Source organism: Oncorhynchus mykiss, chromosome 30 (genome assembly GCF_013265735.2).
Source record: "Oncorhynchus mykiss isolate Arlee chromosome 30, USDA_OmykA_1.1, whole genome shotgun sequence".
In the NCBI taxonomy this organism is placed as follows: Eukaryota; Metazoa; Chordata; class Actinopteri; order Salmoniformes; family Salmonidae; genus Oncorhynchus; species Oncorhynchus mykiss.
Window position 1 is genome coordinate 28,114,900 of NC_050570.1, and position 20,180 is coordinate 28,135,079.

The 20,180-nt window shown below is 42.8% G+C and overlaps 1 protein-coding gene across 1 annotated transcript in view; it reads right to left on the reverse strand.

The window, feature by feature from the left end:
- LOC110521664 (sec1 family domain-containing protein 2-like) overlaps positions 1-20,180 on the reverse strand; it is a 67,211-nt gene that overhangs the window by 16,857 nt on the left and 30,174 nt on the right. The window contains exon 2 of the mRNA XM_021599399.2: positions 631-776. Coding sequence (XP_021455074.2) covers positions 631-776 — 146 coding nt within the window. The remainder of the gene's footprint in view (positions 1-630; positions 777-20,180) is intronic.

Genomic DNA, 20,180 nt, shown 5'->3' on the forward strand with positions numbered 1-20,180 from the left:
AATGTGCCACTCTGACACTGATGCGAGAGACTCATTCAGAAGGCTGTGGCTCTGACGCAATTTACCGGAGGTGGCTTCAGGCAATGTCATTTCCCACAAGGGTGTGTGTAAAAAGGGGCAGGAGAAAAGGGAGAATAATTGTCTTAAGTCTGTGGAGATACGTACTATATCGGTGTCACAGGAGGCTGCTGAGGGGAGGACGGCTCATAATAATGGCCAGAACGATGCAAATGGAATGACATCAAACACCTAGAAACCATGTGTATTTGGTACCGTTCCACGAATTCAGCTCCAGCCATTACCACGAGCCCATCCTCCCCAACTAAGGTGTCACAAGGCTCCTGTGATGTATGTATGGGCAGAAAATGAATGAATAGTTGAACAGCTGAATAGACAAATGGAGATAGCCCCACATTCTGTACATTGTGGACAGAAACTCACTACTAGAAAATACAACAGTAATGTGTTCTGGAGGATGCTGTGGAGGCGTATGAGGTGTGTTAGTGAGGGATTGGGTTCCACAGTCACCGCCGAACACAGAACGCCTGTCTGATGTAACCCTAGACTGTGAGGGCAACCGCCGACACCGATGGCGTTGTTGAGTTGTGGGTCGTTGTGCAACTGACTGACCTGATGTACTCCATCGCTTGCTGTGTAGACGGAGGTGAACTGTTTGAGGTGGTCTCGGGCATGGCTCAACTCTTTGAGGGTCTCAAACACCCCCTCCACTGCTGTATGGGCCCTCTCCATAGTCAGCTCCTCAGGATTACCACACCCTAGGGAGGGAGGGAGAGGGAGAGAGAGTTTACACTCTCATGCAGAATTCTAGTCATCAAGCATCTCTCTCAGAGACGGACAGAAAGTGAACACATTTTCTAGTTTCTAATGAATGAACTAGATTGTGATACTGCCTGGAATCGAACCAGGGTCTGTAGTGATGACTCTAGCACTGAGATGCAGTGCCTCAGACTGCTGCGGGACTCAGGAGCTCCCTGTGGCTCCCCCTGTGACACAGGAGCCCCCTGTGGTGGGCAGGGGTAGGTAACGTTGACACCTGTGTCTCTCCCCCTGCTAAGGAATTTTACATGAACATTTTAGTCATTTAGCAGACGCTCGTATCCAGAACGACTTACAGGAGCAATTAGGGTTAAGTACCTTGCTCAACAGATTTTTCACCTAGTTGGCTTGGGGATGCAAACCAGTAATCTTTCAGTTACTGGCCCAACGCTCTTAAGCGCTAGGCTACCTGCCGCCCTACGGAATGTGGTTGCCATTGGTTAATGAGAAGACAGAAAATATATATAAAAGCAAACATGAAACCAAATGAGGAAGACAGCCACGCTCTACTCAGAGAGACAAACACCTGGGATGAATACTGCTACATACTGCAGACGACAGCATCAGGTCTACTGCCAAACAGTATAATTACATAAGATCATTTGGGTTTTTCTTCTCCTAATGGAACAGTTATATACAGTGCATTTGGAAACTATTCAGACCCCTTGACTTTTTCCACATTTTGTTACATAACAACCTTTGGTCTAAAGCAGATTAAATGATTTTTTCTCCCTCATCACCAGTTAAAAAACAACAACAACAAAAAGTGTTTTCTTAGTCATTATGGGGCATTGTGTTTAGATTGTTGAGATTTGTTTTAATTGATATTCATTTTGGAATAAAGCTGTAACGTAACAAAATGTTGAAAAAGTCAAGGGGTCTGAATACTTCCCAAATGCACCGTATGTAGACTACTAGCCTAGAGGTCAGAGTTCAGCCCAACAAAGCCTCCATATCAATTGAATACTTTTCTACTACTGTCCCACAGTTCAGGGTTTCCTCCCTAATAGGAAGACAACTACTGACCAACAGATTAACCCTGTGAATTGACTTCCTGTGAGCTCAGAGGAGAGAGCAAACCAATATAAACCCAGTAAACCCAATGTACAGAACAAGATAATTGGCTAAAAACAGTACATTGCAGTGATCTGGAGAAGACCAGTCCAAGCCATTCTGTTGTTTTTCTTATTGCAGATTGAACAACTTGAGGGTTAAGTGAGCTGCCTGTTTTCTTGCTAGATAAGATTGTCCAGACAGCTAGACTCTGACTGGGTTTTCCATCAAACCATGAAACAAAAGCAAAGCACTTCATTTAACCTTACATAAAAAATAAATAAATAAAGCACATAAGTACATTGTGTGTGTGTGTGTGTGTGTGTGTGTGTGTGTGTGTGTGTGTGTGTGTGTGAGTGTGTGTGTGTGTGTGTGTGTGTGTGTGTGTGTGTGTGTGTGTGTGTGTGTGTGTGTGTGAGTGTGTGTGTGTGTGTGTGTGTGTGTGTGTGTGTGTGTGTGTGTGTGTGTGTGTGTGTGTGTGTGTGTGTGTGTGTGTGTGTGTGTGTGTGTGTGTGTGAGTGTGTGTGTGAGTGTGTGTGTGTGTGTCCGTCCCTTTATGTGCAAGTGTGTCTACAGGCAAAAATCTCCATTCGCCATTAAATATTCATAAAACTTTTTCCAGAAGAAATCTCTTTGGTTCAAGCTTGCCAAACAAAACTGAACTGGAGTTTATGCCCATGTATGAATAAACCGACTTTAACATTGGGATGATTTTGCCCATAACGCCCTCTGAAGTCTGCAGGATCTGTAATTTAAGTCAACAGCGCAGGCCAGTTGTATTTTGGTCCGATCTATTTCGGAGAGTGGGATGTGTCCACATGCACTCCAACATCAACACAGAGAGATAATATACACAAAGTGACCTGACTCACTGCCAGGACTGTCAGGATTTCATCTGTATTATATAATGGTTATTGTTAGGTCCTTCTCCTCCAAATAGAGCTGATATCATATTTAGCCCTAGCGGGTGTGTTGATAGCAGTTGCTCGCTATTGGAATGTAAAGCGTCTCGCTCTGCGGCTTTCACTTCCCCGTCAGACGGCTGGGTTAGCTCATAGGAAAACAGCCCTGCTCTCCTATCAGATGGACAGCAGTGTGAAGAGAAAGAGGGTCAGATGTGGGCTTTATCTTTCCAAAACAAGAACATGCATGTAAGACGGCTTGCACAGGGGAGGATTCTTGCAAAACTACTTAAAAAGTGTGAGTGAGAGTGTGTGTGTGTGTGTGTGTGTGTGTGTGTGTGTGTGTGTGTGTGTGTGTGTGTGTGTGTGTGTGTGTGTGTGTGTGTGTGTGTGTGTGTGTGTGTGTGCGTGCGTGCGTGCGTGCGAGCAAGCGAGTATAAACTCCCCCCAACGTATGCAAACCAGCTACATTGACGGTTAGAACGCCTGACTCACAGTTCAGATAAACTCACACTGACAACCCTAGGGGATGCATCATAGCCATGTCATTCTGCTATAGTGAGGGTGTCAGCATGTATATCGTGAGGGTACTGTGATGGGGGTTGAGGGAGGATGTAGAGCTTGAGAGGGAGAGGGAGGGGGGAGCGTGTGTGGAGCGTGAGAGGGCTGGTTGACTGGTTGCCAAAGCACACATTGCTGCAGGTCTGGAGCTGGCTGCTGGCTCTGCCAGGACAGGACACAGTCTGTGGTTGAGATGTTGATCATGCCACTGCCACGGAGCCCACGGCACCAAGCAGCCCAACCCGGCCCAGGTGCTGCTTCTCTGACAACAACTAGGTGGAATGAAATGTCCGTGGCAGAACGCTATGCTGTCTGCCTCTCAGGTAACTCTGGGACAGATCTACCCCAGAACTAAGCACTAACATTAGTGTGTGTGTGTTTTGTTACAATTCTGTGTTACTTATGCATGCATAATCATGCATATGAAAGTGTATTTTTGTGTAACCAAATCTTTATTAATTTTGTTGTTTTCATTCCCCCAACATGTCTCCACCCAAACTCCCACCCCATTCCCCTAACATGTCTCCATCCAACCTCCCACCCCATTCCCCCAACATGTCTCCATCCATCCCAACACCCACCTCCCACTCCATTCCGCCAACACATCTCCATCCAACCACCCACCCCATCCCCACAATATGTCTCCATCCAACAACCCACAACATGTCTCCATCCAACCTCCCACCCCATCCCCACAACATGTCTCCTCCCTTTCATCTACACTGATTGAAGTGGATTTAACAAGTGACATCAATAAGGGATCATAGATTTCACCTAGATTCACCTGGTTAATTTATGTCATGGAAAGAGCATTTTCAAACGACTAAACAACTGTTAATTTAGAACCACTCAGTGTACAAAACATGATGTTCTCAAACCATTACTGTCCACGATATCGGTAAGGGAACGGATTACACATTTGGACAATTGGGAGGGTGCAAAAGTCCGCCCTCCAGATCGCAAGGCATTTTGAACATGGGCATGCCATTTTGATTCCTAGTAAAAAATGTATATACTGTATACAGTATATATTTTGTTTGTACATTTGGGCTTTATAGATTATAAAAAAGAAAAAACACATACAAATAAACAGAGTCAAGTATATTTGTCCAGGCCTCAATTGTTTCTTGACTGGTACCATTCATTCTGACTGTCGATAATTATAAAGTTATACCTTCTAATAGTAACTGTATCCACTGGCGAATTGGGAGAGAGTGAGGTGATTGCCATCTAAGAGCCAACATATTTCTCGTGGCAGTGCTGCCTGCCAGCAGTAATTGTCTCTGATGAATTTTGTAACTCTTTCCCAGAAGTGTTTAACTGCAGGGCACGCCCACATCATATGAAGAAAAAGTTCCTACCTGATTTAGGGAACACAGTGAACAGTTGGTAGTTGGGGCCAATTTAATCCTAAAATGTTTCCTTGGTGTAAATACAGTCTTTTCCACTTAAAAGGTTGTTCAGATTATCTTAGATCTGTGGGCCATACTTTTATAATGGCTAGCTCAGAATATGAGCTTTCCAAAAGTGTAAAAATATATATATACTGCTCAAAAAAATAAAGGGAACACTAAAATAACACATCCTAGATCTGAATGAATGAAATATTCTTATTAAATACTTTTTTCTTTACATAGTTGAATGTGCTGACAACAAAATCACACAAAAAGTATCAATGGAAATCAAATTTATCAACCCATGGAGGTCTGGATTTGGAGTCACACTCAAAATTAAAGTGGAAAACCACACTACAGGCTGATCCAACTTTGATGTAATGTCCTTAAAACAAGTCTAAATGAGGTGAGGCTCAGTAGTGTGTGTGGCCTCCACGTGCCTGTATGACCTCCCTACAACGCCTGGGCATGCTCCTGATGAGGTGGCGGATGGTCTCCTGAGGGATCTCCTCCCAGACCTTGACTAAAGCATCCGCCAACTCCTGGACAGTCTGTGGTGCAATGTGGCGTTGGTGGATGGAGCGAGACATGATGTCCCAGATGTGCTCAATTGGATTCAGTTCTGGGGAACGGGCGGGCCAGTCCATAGCATCAATGCCTTCCTCTTGCAGGAACTGCTGACACACTCCAGCCACATGAGGTCTAGCATTGTCTTGCATTAGGAGGAACCCAGGGCCAACCGCACCAGCTTATGGTCTCACAAGGGGTCTGAGGATCTCATCTCGGTACCTAATGGCAGTCAGGCTACCTCTGGCGAGCACATGGAGGGCTGTGCGGCCCCCGAAAGAAATGCCACCCCACACCATGACTGACCCACTGCCAAACCGGTCATGCTGGAGGATGTTGCAGGCAGCAGAACGTTCTCCACGGTGTCTCCAGACTGTCACGTCTGTCACATGTGCTCAGTGTGAACCTGCTTTCATCTGTGAAGAGCACAGGGCGCCAGTGGCGAATTTGCCAATCTTGGTGTTCTCAGGCAAATGCCAAACGTCCTGCACGGTGTTGGGCTGTAAGCAGAACCCCCACCTGTGGACGTCGGGCCCTCATACCACCCCCATGGAGTCTGTTTCTGACTGTTTGAGCAGACACATGTGCATTTGTGGCCTGCTGGAGGTCATTTTGCAGGGCTCTGACAGTGCTCCTCCTGCTCCTCCTTGCACAAAGGCGGAGGTAGCTGTCCTGCTGCTGGGTTGTTGCCCTCCTACGGCCTCCTCCACGTCTCCTGATGTACTGGCCTGTCTCCTGGTAGCGCCTCCATGCTCTGGACACTACGCTGACAGACACAGCAAACCTTCTTGCCACAGTTCGCATTGATGTGCCATCCTGGATGAGCTGCACTACCTGAGCCACTTGTGTGGGTTGTAGACTCCGTCTCATGCTACCAATAGAGTGAAAGCACTGCCAGCATTCAAAAGTGACCAAAACATCAGCCAGGAAGCATAGGAACTGAGAAGTGGTCTGGTCACCACCTGCAGAACCACTCCTTTATTGGGGGTGTCTTGCTAATTGCCTATAATTTCCACCTGTTGTCTATTCCATTTGCAGCATGTGACATTTATTGTCAATCAGTGTTGCTTCCTAAGTGGACAGTTTGATTTCACAGAAGTGTGATTGACTTGGAGTTACATTGTGTTGTTTAAGTGTTCCCTATATTTTTTTGAGCAGTGTATTATAGAGATCAGTCCTTCAGGAACCCAGATTATTTATTTATAAATCCCATCATTGGATTGTTTGGTAGTTTGGTTTCCCAAGCGACTCCATAGGCCAGAATAGCTGGCTTAAGTTGTAAATGTAGTAAAAAAGGAGTTGCCTGGTAATGTTTACGTATCTTTCAAATCTGTGAATCAAAGGTCTGTGAGAGCCAGAAATCTTGCTTGTTTGTAGGTGACCAAATATTTATTTTCCATCATAATTTGCAAATAAATTCATTAAAAATCCTACAATGTGATTTTCTGGATTTTTTTATTCTCATTTTGTCTGTCATAGTTGAAGTGTACCTATGATGAAAATTACAGGCCTCTCTCATCTTTTTAAGTGGGAGAACTTGCACAATTGGTGGCTGACTAAATACTTTTTTGCCCTACTGTAAGTATTCCCACCCCAAAGTCAATAGATGTTAGAATCACCTTTGGCAGTGATTACAGCTGTGAGTCTTTCTTGGTAGGCCTCTAAGAGCTTTGCACAAATGGATTTTACAATATTTGCCCATTATTATTTTTAGAATTCTGTAAGCTCTGTCAAATTGGTTGTTGATCACTGCTAGACAGCCATTTTCAAGTCTTGTCATAGATTTTCAAGCCGATTTAAGCCAAAACTGTAACTAGACCACTCAGAAACATTTAATATCATCTTGGTAAGCAACTTCAGTGTAAATTTGGCCTTGTGTTTTAGGTTACTTTCCTGCTGAAAGGTGAATTTTTCTCCCATTGTCTGTTGGAAAGCAGACTGAACCAGGTTTTCCTCTAGGATTTTTCCTGTGATTAGCTCTATTGCGTATATTTTTATCATAAAAAAACAACAACTCTCTAATCCTTGCTGATGATAAGCATACCCATAACATGATGCAGTCACCACCATGCTTGAAAATATGAAGAGTGGTACTCAAAGAATGCCACTGTGGATGAGATCAAAGCATGGACGTATCAAAGTATGCCACTGTGGATGAGATCAAAGCATGGACGTATCAAAGTATGCCACTGTGGATGAGATCAAAGCATGGGCGTATCAAAGTATGCCACTGTGGATGAGATCAAAGCATGGACGTGTCAAAGTATGCCACTGTGGATGAGATCAAAGCATGGACATATCAAAGTATGCCACTGTGGATGAGATCAAAGCATATCCACAGGTGTGTGTGTTTTGTTGAGGTGCCCACGTTTCCATGGTTTGTCAGAGCTCCTGTCTGTACATCCCCAGAGATGAGAAAACAAACGCAAAATAGGTAAGGACATGAGATGTCGTTTTCCATCGTGAGGACAGACTGTGTTGTGTTGGATTTGCCACAAACATTAACACTTTGTATTCAGGACATAAAGGTTTTTCCAGGTTTTGCAGTTTTACTTTAGTGCCTTTAAGCGAACAGGATACATTTAAAAAAATATATTTTTATTCCGTACTGGGTTTCTTCTTTTCATTCTTCTTCTTTTCATTCTTCTTCTTTTCATTCTTCTTCTTTTCATTCTTCTTTTCATTCTTCTTCTTTTCATTCTTCTTCTTTTCATTCTTCTTCTTTTCATTCTTCTTCTTTTCATTCTTCTTCTTTTCATTCTTCTTTTCACTCTTCTTCTTTTCATTCTTCTTCTTTTCATTCTTCTTTTCATTCTTCTTCTTTTCATTCTTCTTTTCATTCTTCTTCTTTTCATTCTTCTTTTCATTCTTCTTCTTTTCACTCTTCTTTTCACTCTTCTTCTTTTCATTCTTCTTCTTTTCATTCTTCTTTTCATTCTTCTTTTCATTCTTCTTCTTTTCATTCTTCTTCTTTTCATTCTTCTTCTTTTCATTCTTCTTCTTTTCATTCTTCTTCTTTTCATTCTTCTTCTTTTCATTCTTCTTTTCACTCTTCTTTTCATTCTTCTTCTTTTCATTCTTCTTCTTTTCATTCTTCTTTTCACTCTTCTTTTCATTCTTCTTCTTTTCACTCTTCTTCTTTTCATTCTTCTTCTTTTCATTCTTCTTCTTTTCATTCTTCTTCTTTTCATTCTTCTTTTCATTCTTCTTCTTTTCATTCTTCTTTTCATTCTTCTTCTTTTCACTCTTCTTTTCACTCTTCTTCTTTTCATTCTTCTTCTTTTCATTCTTCTTTTCATTCTTCTTTTCATTCTTCTTCTTTTCATTCTTCTTCTTTTCATTCTTCTTTTCACTCTTCTTTTCATTCTTCTTCTTTTCATTCTTCTTCTTTTCATTCTTCTTTTCACTCTTCTTTTCATTCTTCTTCTTTTCATTCTTCTTCTTTTCATTCTTCTTCTTTTCATTCTTCTTCTTTTCATTCATTCTTCTTTTCACTCTTCTTCTTGTCATTCTTCTTCTTTTCACTCTTCTTCTTTTCATTCTTCTTCTTTTCATTCTTCTTCTTTTCATTCTTCTTTTCACTCTTCTTCTTTTCACTCTTCTTTTCATTCTTCTTTTCACTCTGTCATTCACTCTGTATTATGGAGTAACTACAATGTTGTGAGTTAGGAAGGACACCTGTATCTTTGTAGTGACTGGGTGTATTGATACACCACGAAAAGTGTAATTAATAACTTCACCATGCTCAAAGATATATTCAATGTCTGCTTTTTAAAAATTTTACTCATCTACCAATAGGTTCCCTTATTTGCGTGGCATTGGAAAACCTCTCTGGTCTTTGTGGTTGAATCTTTGTTTGAAATTCACTGCTTGACTGAGGGACCTTACAGATAATTGTATGTGTGGGGTACAGAGATGAGGTAGTCATTCAAAAATAATGTTAAACACTGTTATTGCACACAGACCAGAGAGTCCATGCAACTTATTATATGACTTGCTAAGCACATTTTTACTCCTGAACTTATTTAGGATTGCCTTAACAAAAGGTTTGAATACTTATTGACTAAAGACATTACAGCTTTTCATTTTTAATTCATTTGTAAAAATGTTTAAAAACATAATTCCACTTTGACATTATGGGGTATTGTGTGTAGGTCAGTGACACACAATCTCAAATGAATCCATTTTAAAATCAGGCTGTAACACAGCAAAATGTGGAGAAAAAAAATCAAGGGGTGTGAATACTTTGATGGCCATTTTAAATATTCCTAAATACATAAAATGGGAAACAATTGGGATTTGTGCATGAATGTGTGTCTGCTCCTATTACTACAAATGCATAGTGTGTGTATATGGTTTATGACTGTTTGTCCCTGCAATAGCTCTGTGCCTGTAATGGCCTCGTGAGTGCAGGTTCAACGTACAGTAACAGGTTTCTGTGGTACAACAGAAATAGAGAGCTAATAGAGAGCTTTTAGGCCCATTTACCAGATCCATTATCAATTCACAACTAATGTGATGTTGCCCCTGACCTCTAGTATCACAATGACCCTGCTACTCAGAGAGAGAGAGAGAGAGAGAGAGAGAGAGAGAGAGAGAAGAGGAGAGGAGAGAGAAAAAGAGGGAGGGAGAGTGCGAGTGAGATAATGTAATAGTTTGTGTTAAGTAGATCAGTGAGAACATGCACAGGCAGTGTGACAGGAAGTGACCGATGTAGACTTTCTGGAACATTCTTAATGAGGTCTAATAGAGCAGTAGGAACCTGGGAGGCGATGCTGACTACCTGGGTAGGCAGGGGGAACTCAGCGAGATGTGCATAATAGGTGACGTGCAGAGGTGCATCTAACCTACCAGCTAACCACCAATTAGTGTGCCAGAAATAGAGGAGCAGGAGAGACAAAGAAGGAGAAATAACCAATAAAATAATCTGCCCTGTTGCTACACGCTGACTGGAAGCTTTAAAGGCATAGATACATACGCACACACACTCTCTCAGCTCTAACTAGTGAATTATGGGCATAAACTGTCCTTTTGGAAAGAATGTGAGGAAGAACAAAAAGACATTCTATAACTTATTACTCATCACCAGCACCCAGCTCTTCTTTCAGGATCCACTCCACTAGAGAATGTTGAATTAGAGTACACAGTTTGTGGGTCTCCCATCGCAGTGCTAGAGGCATCACTACAGACCCGGGATCAATAACTACAGACCCGGGCTGTATCACGACTGGCCGTGATCGGCGCACAATTGGCCCAGTGTCGTTCGGGTTAGCGGAGGGTTTGGCCTGAGGTGCTTCACTTGGCTCATCACTCTCTAGCGACTCCTTGTGGCGGGCCGGGCGCCTGCAGGCTGACCTTGGTCGTCAGTTGAACAGTGTTTCCTCCGACACATTGGTGCGGCTGGCTTCTGGGTTAAGAAGTGCAGTTTGGTGGGTCATGTTTCGAAGGACACATGACTCGACCTTCGCCTCCTGAGCCCATTGGGGAGTGGCAGCGATGAGACAAGATCAAAAAAGTAGTAAACAAAGAAGAAAAAAAAAGGAGTACACCGCTTGTCTCTTTAATAACCTCCCAAACACTGCCCCAGAGATCCAACCACAGAATAGAAGACTAATCGTTCCAGATGTCTCACTAGAATGTGGAGAACAGACAGTGGAACCAACTATAAATAACTTGGGCTGGTTTTGTAACCTGAACGAAATTCTATTTTAGTGTGAGAAAAGAGGAGAGGGGGTGCTTTTGCTTCTTCAAAGGAAGAGAGACCGAAACACAGATTCCTGGGGATATGGAACCCTGGAGATGAGGAACCGTCAGAGCTTATATAAGTCTTTCCACTTAATCCCCTGTGGAATGCTGGCTGGGCAATGGGAGCTCCGGCCTGGCTCCTGCATCCCATTCCTGTCTTCAGGAATCCCACTGACAGAGTGTGCAGGAGGAAGAGTATACAGCATAGGAGTAGGGCAATACAATATGAGTAGGTGAGGGGTAAGGAAGTGGGCTTCTTCTAACACGTCATGAATATTAGTTCTCTCTGTAAAGCTAGGTGTTAGTCATGTCCCAGGAAACAACCTAGCATCCGGTCTACCCTGTCATCCCCATGGTAACAAGGTAATGTATGGTCCAGTGGACAGCGTCTCTTCATCAGCCAGACGCTATGTGTTGCTGCTCTACAGTCAGACCTGCTGAGACACAGAGGGATAGTAGTGGTGGGGTCTGAGGTCAGAATATAGAGTAAACTTAGCCAGTACACTGTGGTCCTTCGAAGTCAGGGTTGGTCGGGGCTGTACGTGGGGCTGTTGGGCGGAGTGAGCAATGGCCAATGAGAGAAGAAGCCCGGTGAAGGAGTACATTAAGTATGGAGAGAGCAGTTCAAATGATACACGGTCAGATACGATGTCAAATCCCCCAAAAAATCAATCAATGTTTATTTGTCGTGTACACAGATTAGCAGATGTTACAGCAGGTGCAGAGAAATGCTTATGCTCATAGCTCCAGCAGTGCAGTAAACGCCTAACAGTACAACACTAATACACTAACAGTCCCAAAGAATGTGTAGCAGTTTATATACAAACGTCATCACAGAGCTATTTTTCTAAACCATTGGAAAACTGTTATGAACTGAAATACTGTTCATACATTATATTCTTTTGATTTAGAGTGTGATTTATTTATTTGTACATAGGAAAATAGCAGTTATGAATTGGGATGTTGTTACACTTGCATGTTTTAGAATATCATGAATCCCAGTATTACCTCTATATGTACTAACCTTAATAAGCCATGGTTTGGGCAAACATTAAGTTATTATTTTACACATTTTCTTATTGGATTATTGTACTTGCGCAACTGCTCATTTGATGAAAATGTATTGGCACAGGAAACCCATGACACATAGCTAGCCCAATGACCCTGTCTCACACACTTCTTCAGGGGTCAGAGTTCGGACGTAAGCTCTGAACGAACAAAACGGCCCATCAGTCCAGTTATAATGGCCTGACTGGTCTTAATGATTTCCCGAAGACAAAGAATTCCTGATGTTGGAATGGCCAGATTCCGGTTTTACACCCTAATCCTCTTCACTGTGATCTGAGGCACTTGACAGAGAACACAAGACCAGCTAAAGAGGCCAAGATCAGATCTCTCTCTCTCTCTCATCCTTCCAATAATTACTGCACTCAGTGTTATGCAAGTCAGCTATGCAGGGCTGGATCTTATTCATAAAAAAATAGGCCAAAATTGTGGATCTATGAGTGTATTCGCTGTGTTTGAGTTAGAGATAGATACTGGCTGGCTAGTCTTCCTTTCCTTAGGTATTTTGGACATAGTCAAATCTGAGGCTGAGAGCTGTGAATGAGCTCATCCCTGTAGTCTACAGTGTTTCCACAGGCCTCTGTCTGTACTGCTGAATCTCTCAGACTGACCGAGTCAGACTACAGACGGGCCGAGAGACTGGTCTACACACTCTCTATATTCTCACAGCACCCTACGCTTCTCACCTCTTTCTGAGTGTCCAACGTGCGCATCAAAGTATGCCACTGTGGATGAGATCAAAGCATGGATGTGTCAAAGTATGCCACTGTGGATGAGATCAAAGCATGGACGTATCAAAGTATGCCCCTGTGGATGAGATCAAAGCATGGACGTATCAAAGTATGCCACTGTGGATGAGATCAAAGCATATCCACAGGTGTGTGTGTTTTGTTGAGGTGCCCACGTTTCCATGGTTTGTCAGAGCTCCTGTCTGTACATCCCCAGAGATGAGAAAACAAACGCAAAATAGGTAAGGACATGAGATGTCATTTTCCATCGTGAGGACAGACTGTACAGCACAGAGCTTTGTGTTTATAGATAAGCATATAGGTCAGTGATCATCATCCTCAGATGTCCTGCACTCTCTAAAAAGCCATGAGGAGATCAAGCAGCAGGCAGGAGCAAGGGACAAGCCCACTCCGAGGTTTATGTGTGTGTGTGTGTGTGATTTAGGGAGTGAGAGTTATGAAGGGGAGAATGAGTGTAGATCTAAGCAGAAATAAAAGTCATTCAATCAGAATGGGCCTGCAAGTAGGCCACTGTGTGTGATGACTGTGGAGACAGTGGCTGGTAATCACAGGGTAATGATTCGCTCAATTTGCCACAGGCAGCTGTAATTTAACTGTCTGACTGCAAGGGTCTGGAAGTAATCAGGCCACTACCTTAGTTAATCTGTGGCGCCTCCTCACACGCACGCACTGTCTGTCAATGTTGACACTTAAGGACTGTTTTTGATTCTAACACCTGATCATACGCAGGCAAAACAAGAAAATACCAAGATTCTGTCATTCAACAAGGTACTAAAGAACAAACTTGAGACCACTTCATAGACAAATACAGAATATCTGCTGCACAGAATGAGAATAATCTCTCTCACTCTCACAGTCTCTCTCACTCTCACAGTCTCTCTCACTCTCACTCACTCACTCACTAGCCTGCATCAAACATCTCCTCCCCTGTCTCACACACACACAAACATTTTATGTTATCTTCAGCATCAGCTTTACTGCAACGCCCACAGCTTTAGAGTGAGGGATGCCTTTACCCAGTGAACGCAACTCATACACTACAGTCAGAGGTGTGCTCTTTCATCTGGTTTCCCTGTCACCTTCCCGTCATCTCTCCTTAGCAGGGGCAGCCCAACAACTTCCCACGCTCTCCTTCATCTCTACAATTATAGTGGTGTGTGTTCACATGTGTGGTTATGCCTATACGTGTGTGTCTGAATGCGTGTGTATCATAAAATCTGTGGTTATATATTTCTGATGAAGACACAAAGTACTACAGTTCTGCAACAGTATTCTGCTTGAAATATAAAACAAAGTAATAGCGGCGGTTGTGTACTTTTTGACACTAAATGGATCCTTGTTTAATAATGTAATCCCCATCAGAAACCTTCAGGAGATAGTGAAGCGCCATTATTTTAGCTGCATGGATAACTGGGTCTGTTAACCCTCTTCCTGTCTCATACATTTACCATAAATGACACAACCACAGCCCCCTCCCACACACACACGCCTTACTATACTTGTCAGGACTTTTTGGGGACCAACAACTGATTCCCATTGAAAAAACGACTTTTCCTAACCCCTAAACCTAACCCCCAAACCTAACCCCTAAACCTAACCCCTAAACCTAACCCCCAAATAGACATGTATTTGAAACCACGTCTGAAAGAAAATGTATTTAAATGTTTTATTTTTTTATTTCACCTTTATTTAACCCGGTAGGCAAGTTGAGAACAAGTTCTCATTTACAACTGCGACCTGGCCAAGATAAAGCAAAGCAGTTCGACACATACAACAACATAGAGTTACACATGGAGTAAAACAAACATACAGTCAATAATACAGTAGAAAAATGAGTATATATACGATGTGAGCAAATGAGGTGAGATAAGGGAGGTAAAGGCAAAAAAAAGGCCATGGTGGCAAAGTAAATACAATATAGCAAGTAAAACACTGGAATGGTTGATTTGCAGTGGAAAAATGTGCAGAGTAGAGATAGAAATAATGGGGTGCAAAGGAGCAAAATAAATAGATAAATACAGTAGGGTATAATTTATAATTATAAATTATAACAGTATAATTTAATTGAGGGTTGATATAAATTATAATAATAAAACATATTTGGTAGCCACCCAACCAGCCATAGTTCAGCTATTTTACAGTAATCTCCATCTTTCTAATTTTTTTATTTAATCTTTATTTAACAAGGTAGGCTAGTTGAGAACAAGTTCTCATTTACAACTGCGACCTGGCCAAGGTAAGGCAAAGCAGTGTGTCAAAAACAACGACAGAGTTACACATGGGATAAACAAACGTATAGTCAATAACACAATAGAAAAATCTGTATACAGTGTGTGCAAATGAAGTAAGGAGGTAAGGCAATAAATAGGTCAATAGTGGCGTGATCACAATTGATCAATTAACACTGGAGTGATAGATGTGCAGATGAGGATGTGAAGTATAAATACTGGTATAAATAGTGGTGTGCAAAAGAGCAGAAAATAAATCAATTAAATATGGGGATGAGGTAGGTAGTTGGATGGGCTAATTACAGATGGGCTGTGTACAGCTGTAGCGATCGGTAAGCTGCTTTGACAGCTGATGCTTAAAGTTAGTGAGGGAGATATAGGGAGTTTACTCTAGGGAGTTTTTCCTAGCCACCGTGCTTCTACACCTGCATTGCTTGCTGTTTGGGGTTTTAGGCTGGGTTTCTGTACAGCACTTTGAGATATCAGCTGATGTACAAAGGGCTATATAAATAAATTTGATTTGATGAGTCTCCAACTTCAGTGATTTTTACAATTTGTTCCAGTCATTGGCAGCAGAGAACTGGAAGGAAAGGCGGCCAAAGTTGTGTTGGCTTTGGGGATGACCAGTGAAATATATGGATGTTGTTATAGTAACCAGTGAGCTGAGATAAGGCGGAGCTTTACCTAGCAAAGACTTATAGATGACCTGAAGCCAGTGGGTCTGGCAACGAATATGTATCGAGGACCAGCCAACAAGAGCATACAGGTCGCAATGGTGGGTAGTATATGGGGCTTTTGTGACATAACGGATGGCACTGTGAAAGACGGCATCCAATTTGCTGAATAGAGTGTTGGAGGCTATTTTGTAAATGACATCGCCGAAGTCAAGGATCGACAGGATAGTCAGTTTTACGAGGGTATGTTTGGCAGCATGAGTGAAGGAGGCTTTGTTGCAAAATAGGAAACCGATTCTAGATTTAACTTTGGGTTGGAGATCTCTGCCATATCAAATCATATGACACACATTGTAACTTGTGGTCATCTTGGTTTATATATGTATCCAATCTTCTTACCGTTTACCCTACCCCGTTCCCTCCCAAAGTTCCCTACGAGGCTATTGGCCTGGCTACATTCCTCTTCCTGATTGTAATCGGCACCCTTCTCCTAGCAGTATCCATATAGGTTGTATTTTCCTACTAGCACTGACTTTGCAGATAACTACTTTGAGGGAAAATGTACTTGCTACGACTGTGTTATGTGGTTGTCTCACCTAGCTATCTTAAGACAAAAGCACAAACTCTAAGTCGCGCTGGATAAGAGCGTCTGTTAAATGACTCAAATGTAAATGTAGTGGAATAACATGGAAATCGGGTCTAGACTTTATTTTCCTCATCATCATAAAATATACCACATAAAAGATATAAGGAGTATTTTTTAACTATGTAGAATTGCAGGAAATGAGCTTCAAAACAACAAATTAGATGTCAAACCCACCATTTGTGTGGCTGGCCAAAGAGCTCAATTTTCGTGTCATCTGACTAAAGCACCGGTGGTTCCTATCCAAATGCTGTTTAGTAAAGTCCTGGCATTTACATTTGCTGGGTAACATGAAAATAGCTCTCTTTGGCCACGCACACCAGTGGAGGGTTTGGCGTTGAAATGAGAACGCATGAGCAGAAAATACCCCCCTATCTACTGTAAAATCTAGTGGTGGATCTTTGATGTTTTGGGGGTTGTAACGACGTTCGTCTGTAGGAGGAGAAGCGGACCAAAAAGCAGCGTGGTGGTTACTCATGTTCTTTAATGGAAAACTGAACGATACATGAAATAACTTAAATCTACAAAACAACAAACGGAACGTGAAAACCTATACAGCCTATCCTGTGACAACAAACACAGAGACAGGAACAATCACCCACAAACACACAGTGAAACCCAGGCTACCTAAGTATGATTCTCAGTCAGAGACAACTAATGACACCTGCCTCTGATTGAGAACCATACTAGGCCGAAAACATAGAAATGCCCCAAAACATAGAAAAACAAACATAGACTGCCCACCCAACTCACGCCCTGACCATACTAAATAAATACAAAACAACGGAAATAGAGGTCAGAACGTGACAGGGGTATTTTTCTCCCACTGGTCCTGGGGCCCTTGTTAAGGTCAATGTCATCATACACTTTACCCAGTATCAGGACATTTTAGCCAAAAACCTGGTTACCTCTGCCAGGAAGCTGAAACTTGCCTGCAAGTGGATCTTCCAGCAAGACAATAAACCCAACCACAAATCAAAATCCACAAAGAAATGGTTCATAGGCTACAAAATCAACATTATTCAATAGCCACCTCAGTCTCCAGACCAAATTATTTTGAGCATACGATATAGCTCAGTATTTTAATCATTTATTTTAGCTCATCTTTATCAATGGTGTGAATAATTTCAGACCCCACTGTATGCGTGTATCTACATGGATGCACAAGTGAGTTTGTGTCATGTGTTTTCAACAACCTTCAATTCCAAGCAGCTTACTCTTCAGTGAGAGAAAAGGGCATCACAGATCCTATATTTAACTTCATTCCTCAGACAAAGTAACCAAATAGCTCCTCATCTCTTCTTAATCTGTCCAGCTACTGGAGTTCACACAATGTGAGCACCATTTACCGGCGGCATGTGACTGATTTGGCCCTACATTGTGTCTGTCTTCTTACATGTTTTCCTCTTGACAGTTCAGTATGGGTCCGTTTTCCCTCAACTGAACTCTCCCAGGTACAGTTCCAGTCAAAAGTTTGGACACACCTACTTGGAGTTTTTCGTTATTTTTTAAAACTATTTTCTACATTCTAGAATAATAGTGAAGACAACAAAGCTATGAAATAATAAATATGGAATCACGTAGTAACCAAAAAAGTGTTAAACAAATCAAAGTATATTTTATATTTCAGATTCTTCAAAAGAGCCACCCTTTGATGACAGCTATGCACACGCTTGGCATTCTATCAACCTGCTTCACCTGGAATGCTTTTCCAACAGTCTTGAAGGAGTTCCCACATATGCTGAGCACTTGTTGGCTGCTTTTCCTTCACTCTGCAGTCCAACTCATCCCAACTCATCTCAATTGGGTTGAGGTTGGGTGATTGTGGATGTCAGGTTATCTGATGCAGCACTCCATCACTCTCCTTTTTGGTCAAATAGCCCTTACACAGCCTGGAGGTTTGTTGGGTCATTGTCCTGTTGAAAAACAAATGATAGTCCCACTAAGCACAAACCAGATGGGATGAAATATCGCTGCAGAATGTTGTGGTAGCCACGTTGGTTAAGTGTGTCTTGAATTCTGAATAAATCACTGACAGTGTCACCAGCAAAGTACCCCCACACTATCACACCTCCGCCTCCATGCTTCACGGTGGAACCACACATGCAGAGATAATCCGTTGACCTACTCTGCATCTCACAAAGACATGGTGATTGGAACCAAAAATCTCAAATTTGGACTCATCAGACCAAAGGACAGATTTCCACCGGTCTAATGTCCATTCGTGTTTCTTGGACCAAGCCAGTCTCTTCTTCTTTTTGATGTCCTTTGGTAGTGGTTTCTTTGCAGCAATTCCATGAAGGTCTGATTCACCCAGTCTTCTCTGAACAGTTGATGTTGAGATGTGTCTGTTGCTTGAACTCTGTGAAGCATTTATTTGGGCAGTAATTTATGAGGCTGGTAACTCTACGGCCTTTACCTTTAGCTCAGACACCAGCCGCTTTCAGCCTGGATAATACCCGCCAGTCTGCACAGCGCGATATCAACCCTGAGCATATCAGACTGCTTTTCTGCACTACTTCACCAGATTCCTGCCGTAAGCTCTGGACCATTACTCCAGAGTGGCCCAGCCCCGAAGCTAGCCTTGAGACAGGCCCATCTCTCGGCCTGCTCAGTAGACCTTTGATCACTTGTCTACACAGCTGATCCCTCCCGGACTCTTCACTAACACGACTAGAAGCCACTACATCACTGGATTCCTGCCGTAAGCTCTGGACCTTTGCATCGGATCATCGCAGCAAGCTAGTGGCTACCGAGTGGCTACAGTGGCTAACGCCCTTGTCCCGAAGCTAGCACCAGTTAGCCTCGAGCCAGGTGCATCTCCCGGCAAGCAAATTAAATTCCTCCAGCTACAATACCCCTTTTGCCAATTGGCCTGGACCCTTTGTTGACACGGAGCCCCGCCGATCCATCACGACTGATCTGCCATAATTCCGTCCGATGTGCCCTCAACCGGCCTTTGTCGGTCATCGGTAAAGGCGCTTCTGCTAGCCCGCGCCTGCTAACTTTAGGAACGTTATGTCCCCCGCTTGCTAGCATAGTAACGGCTTCCCTGTTTCATCTATTGCTGTTGACTGGACACTATGATCACCTGGCTACATAGCTGATGCCTGCTGGACTGTTCATTAATCACGGTACACTTTTTATGTTTATTTTGTTTACCTGTCGGCCCCAGCCTCGAACTCAGGCCCTGTGTGTAGTTAACTGACCCTCTCTGCCCATTCATCGTAATTTTACCTGTTGTTGTTGTTGTCTTAGCTGATTAGCTATTGTTTTCTTACCCGTTGTTGTCTTAGCTAGCTCTCCCAATCAACACCTGTGATTGCTTTATGCCTTGCTTTATGTCTCTCTCTAATGTCAATATGTATTTTATGCTGTTGTTTAGGGTATTTATCATTGTTTTATTTTACTGTGGAGCCCCTAGCACCACTCAACATGCCTCAGATACCTCTTTTGTCCCACCTCCCACACAAGAGATGACCTCACCTAGCATAACTAGTGCCTCCAGAGATGCAACCTCTATTACTCAATGCCTAGGTTTACCTTCACTGTACCCGCACCCTACCATACCACTGTCTGTACACTTTGCCCTGAATCTATTCTATCATGCCCAGAAATCTGCTCCTTTTATTCTCTTCCCCCCAACGCACTAGACGACCAGTTTTGATAGCCTTAAGCCGTACCCTCATCCTACTCCTCCTCGGTTCCTCGGGTGATGTAGAGGTTAACCCAGGCACTCTCATTTGTTGACTTCTGTAACCG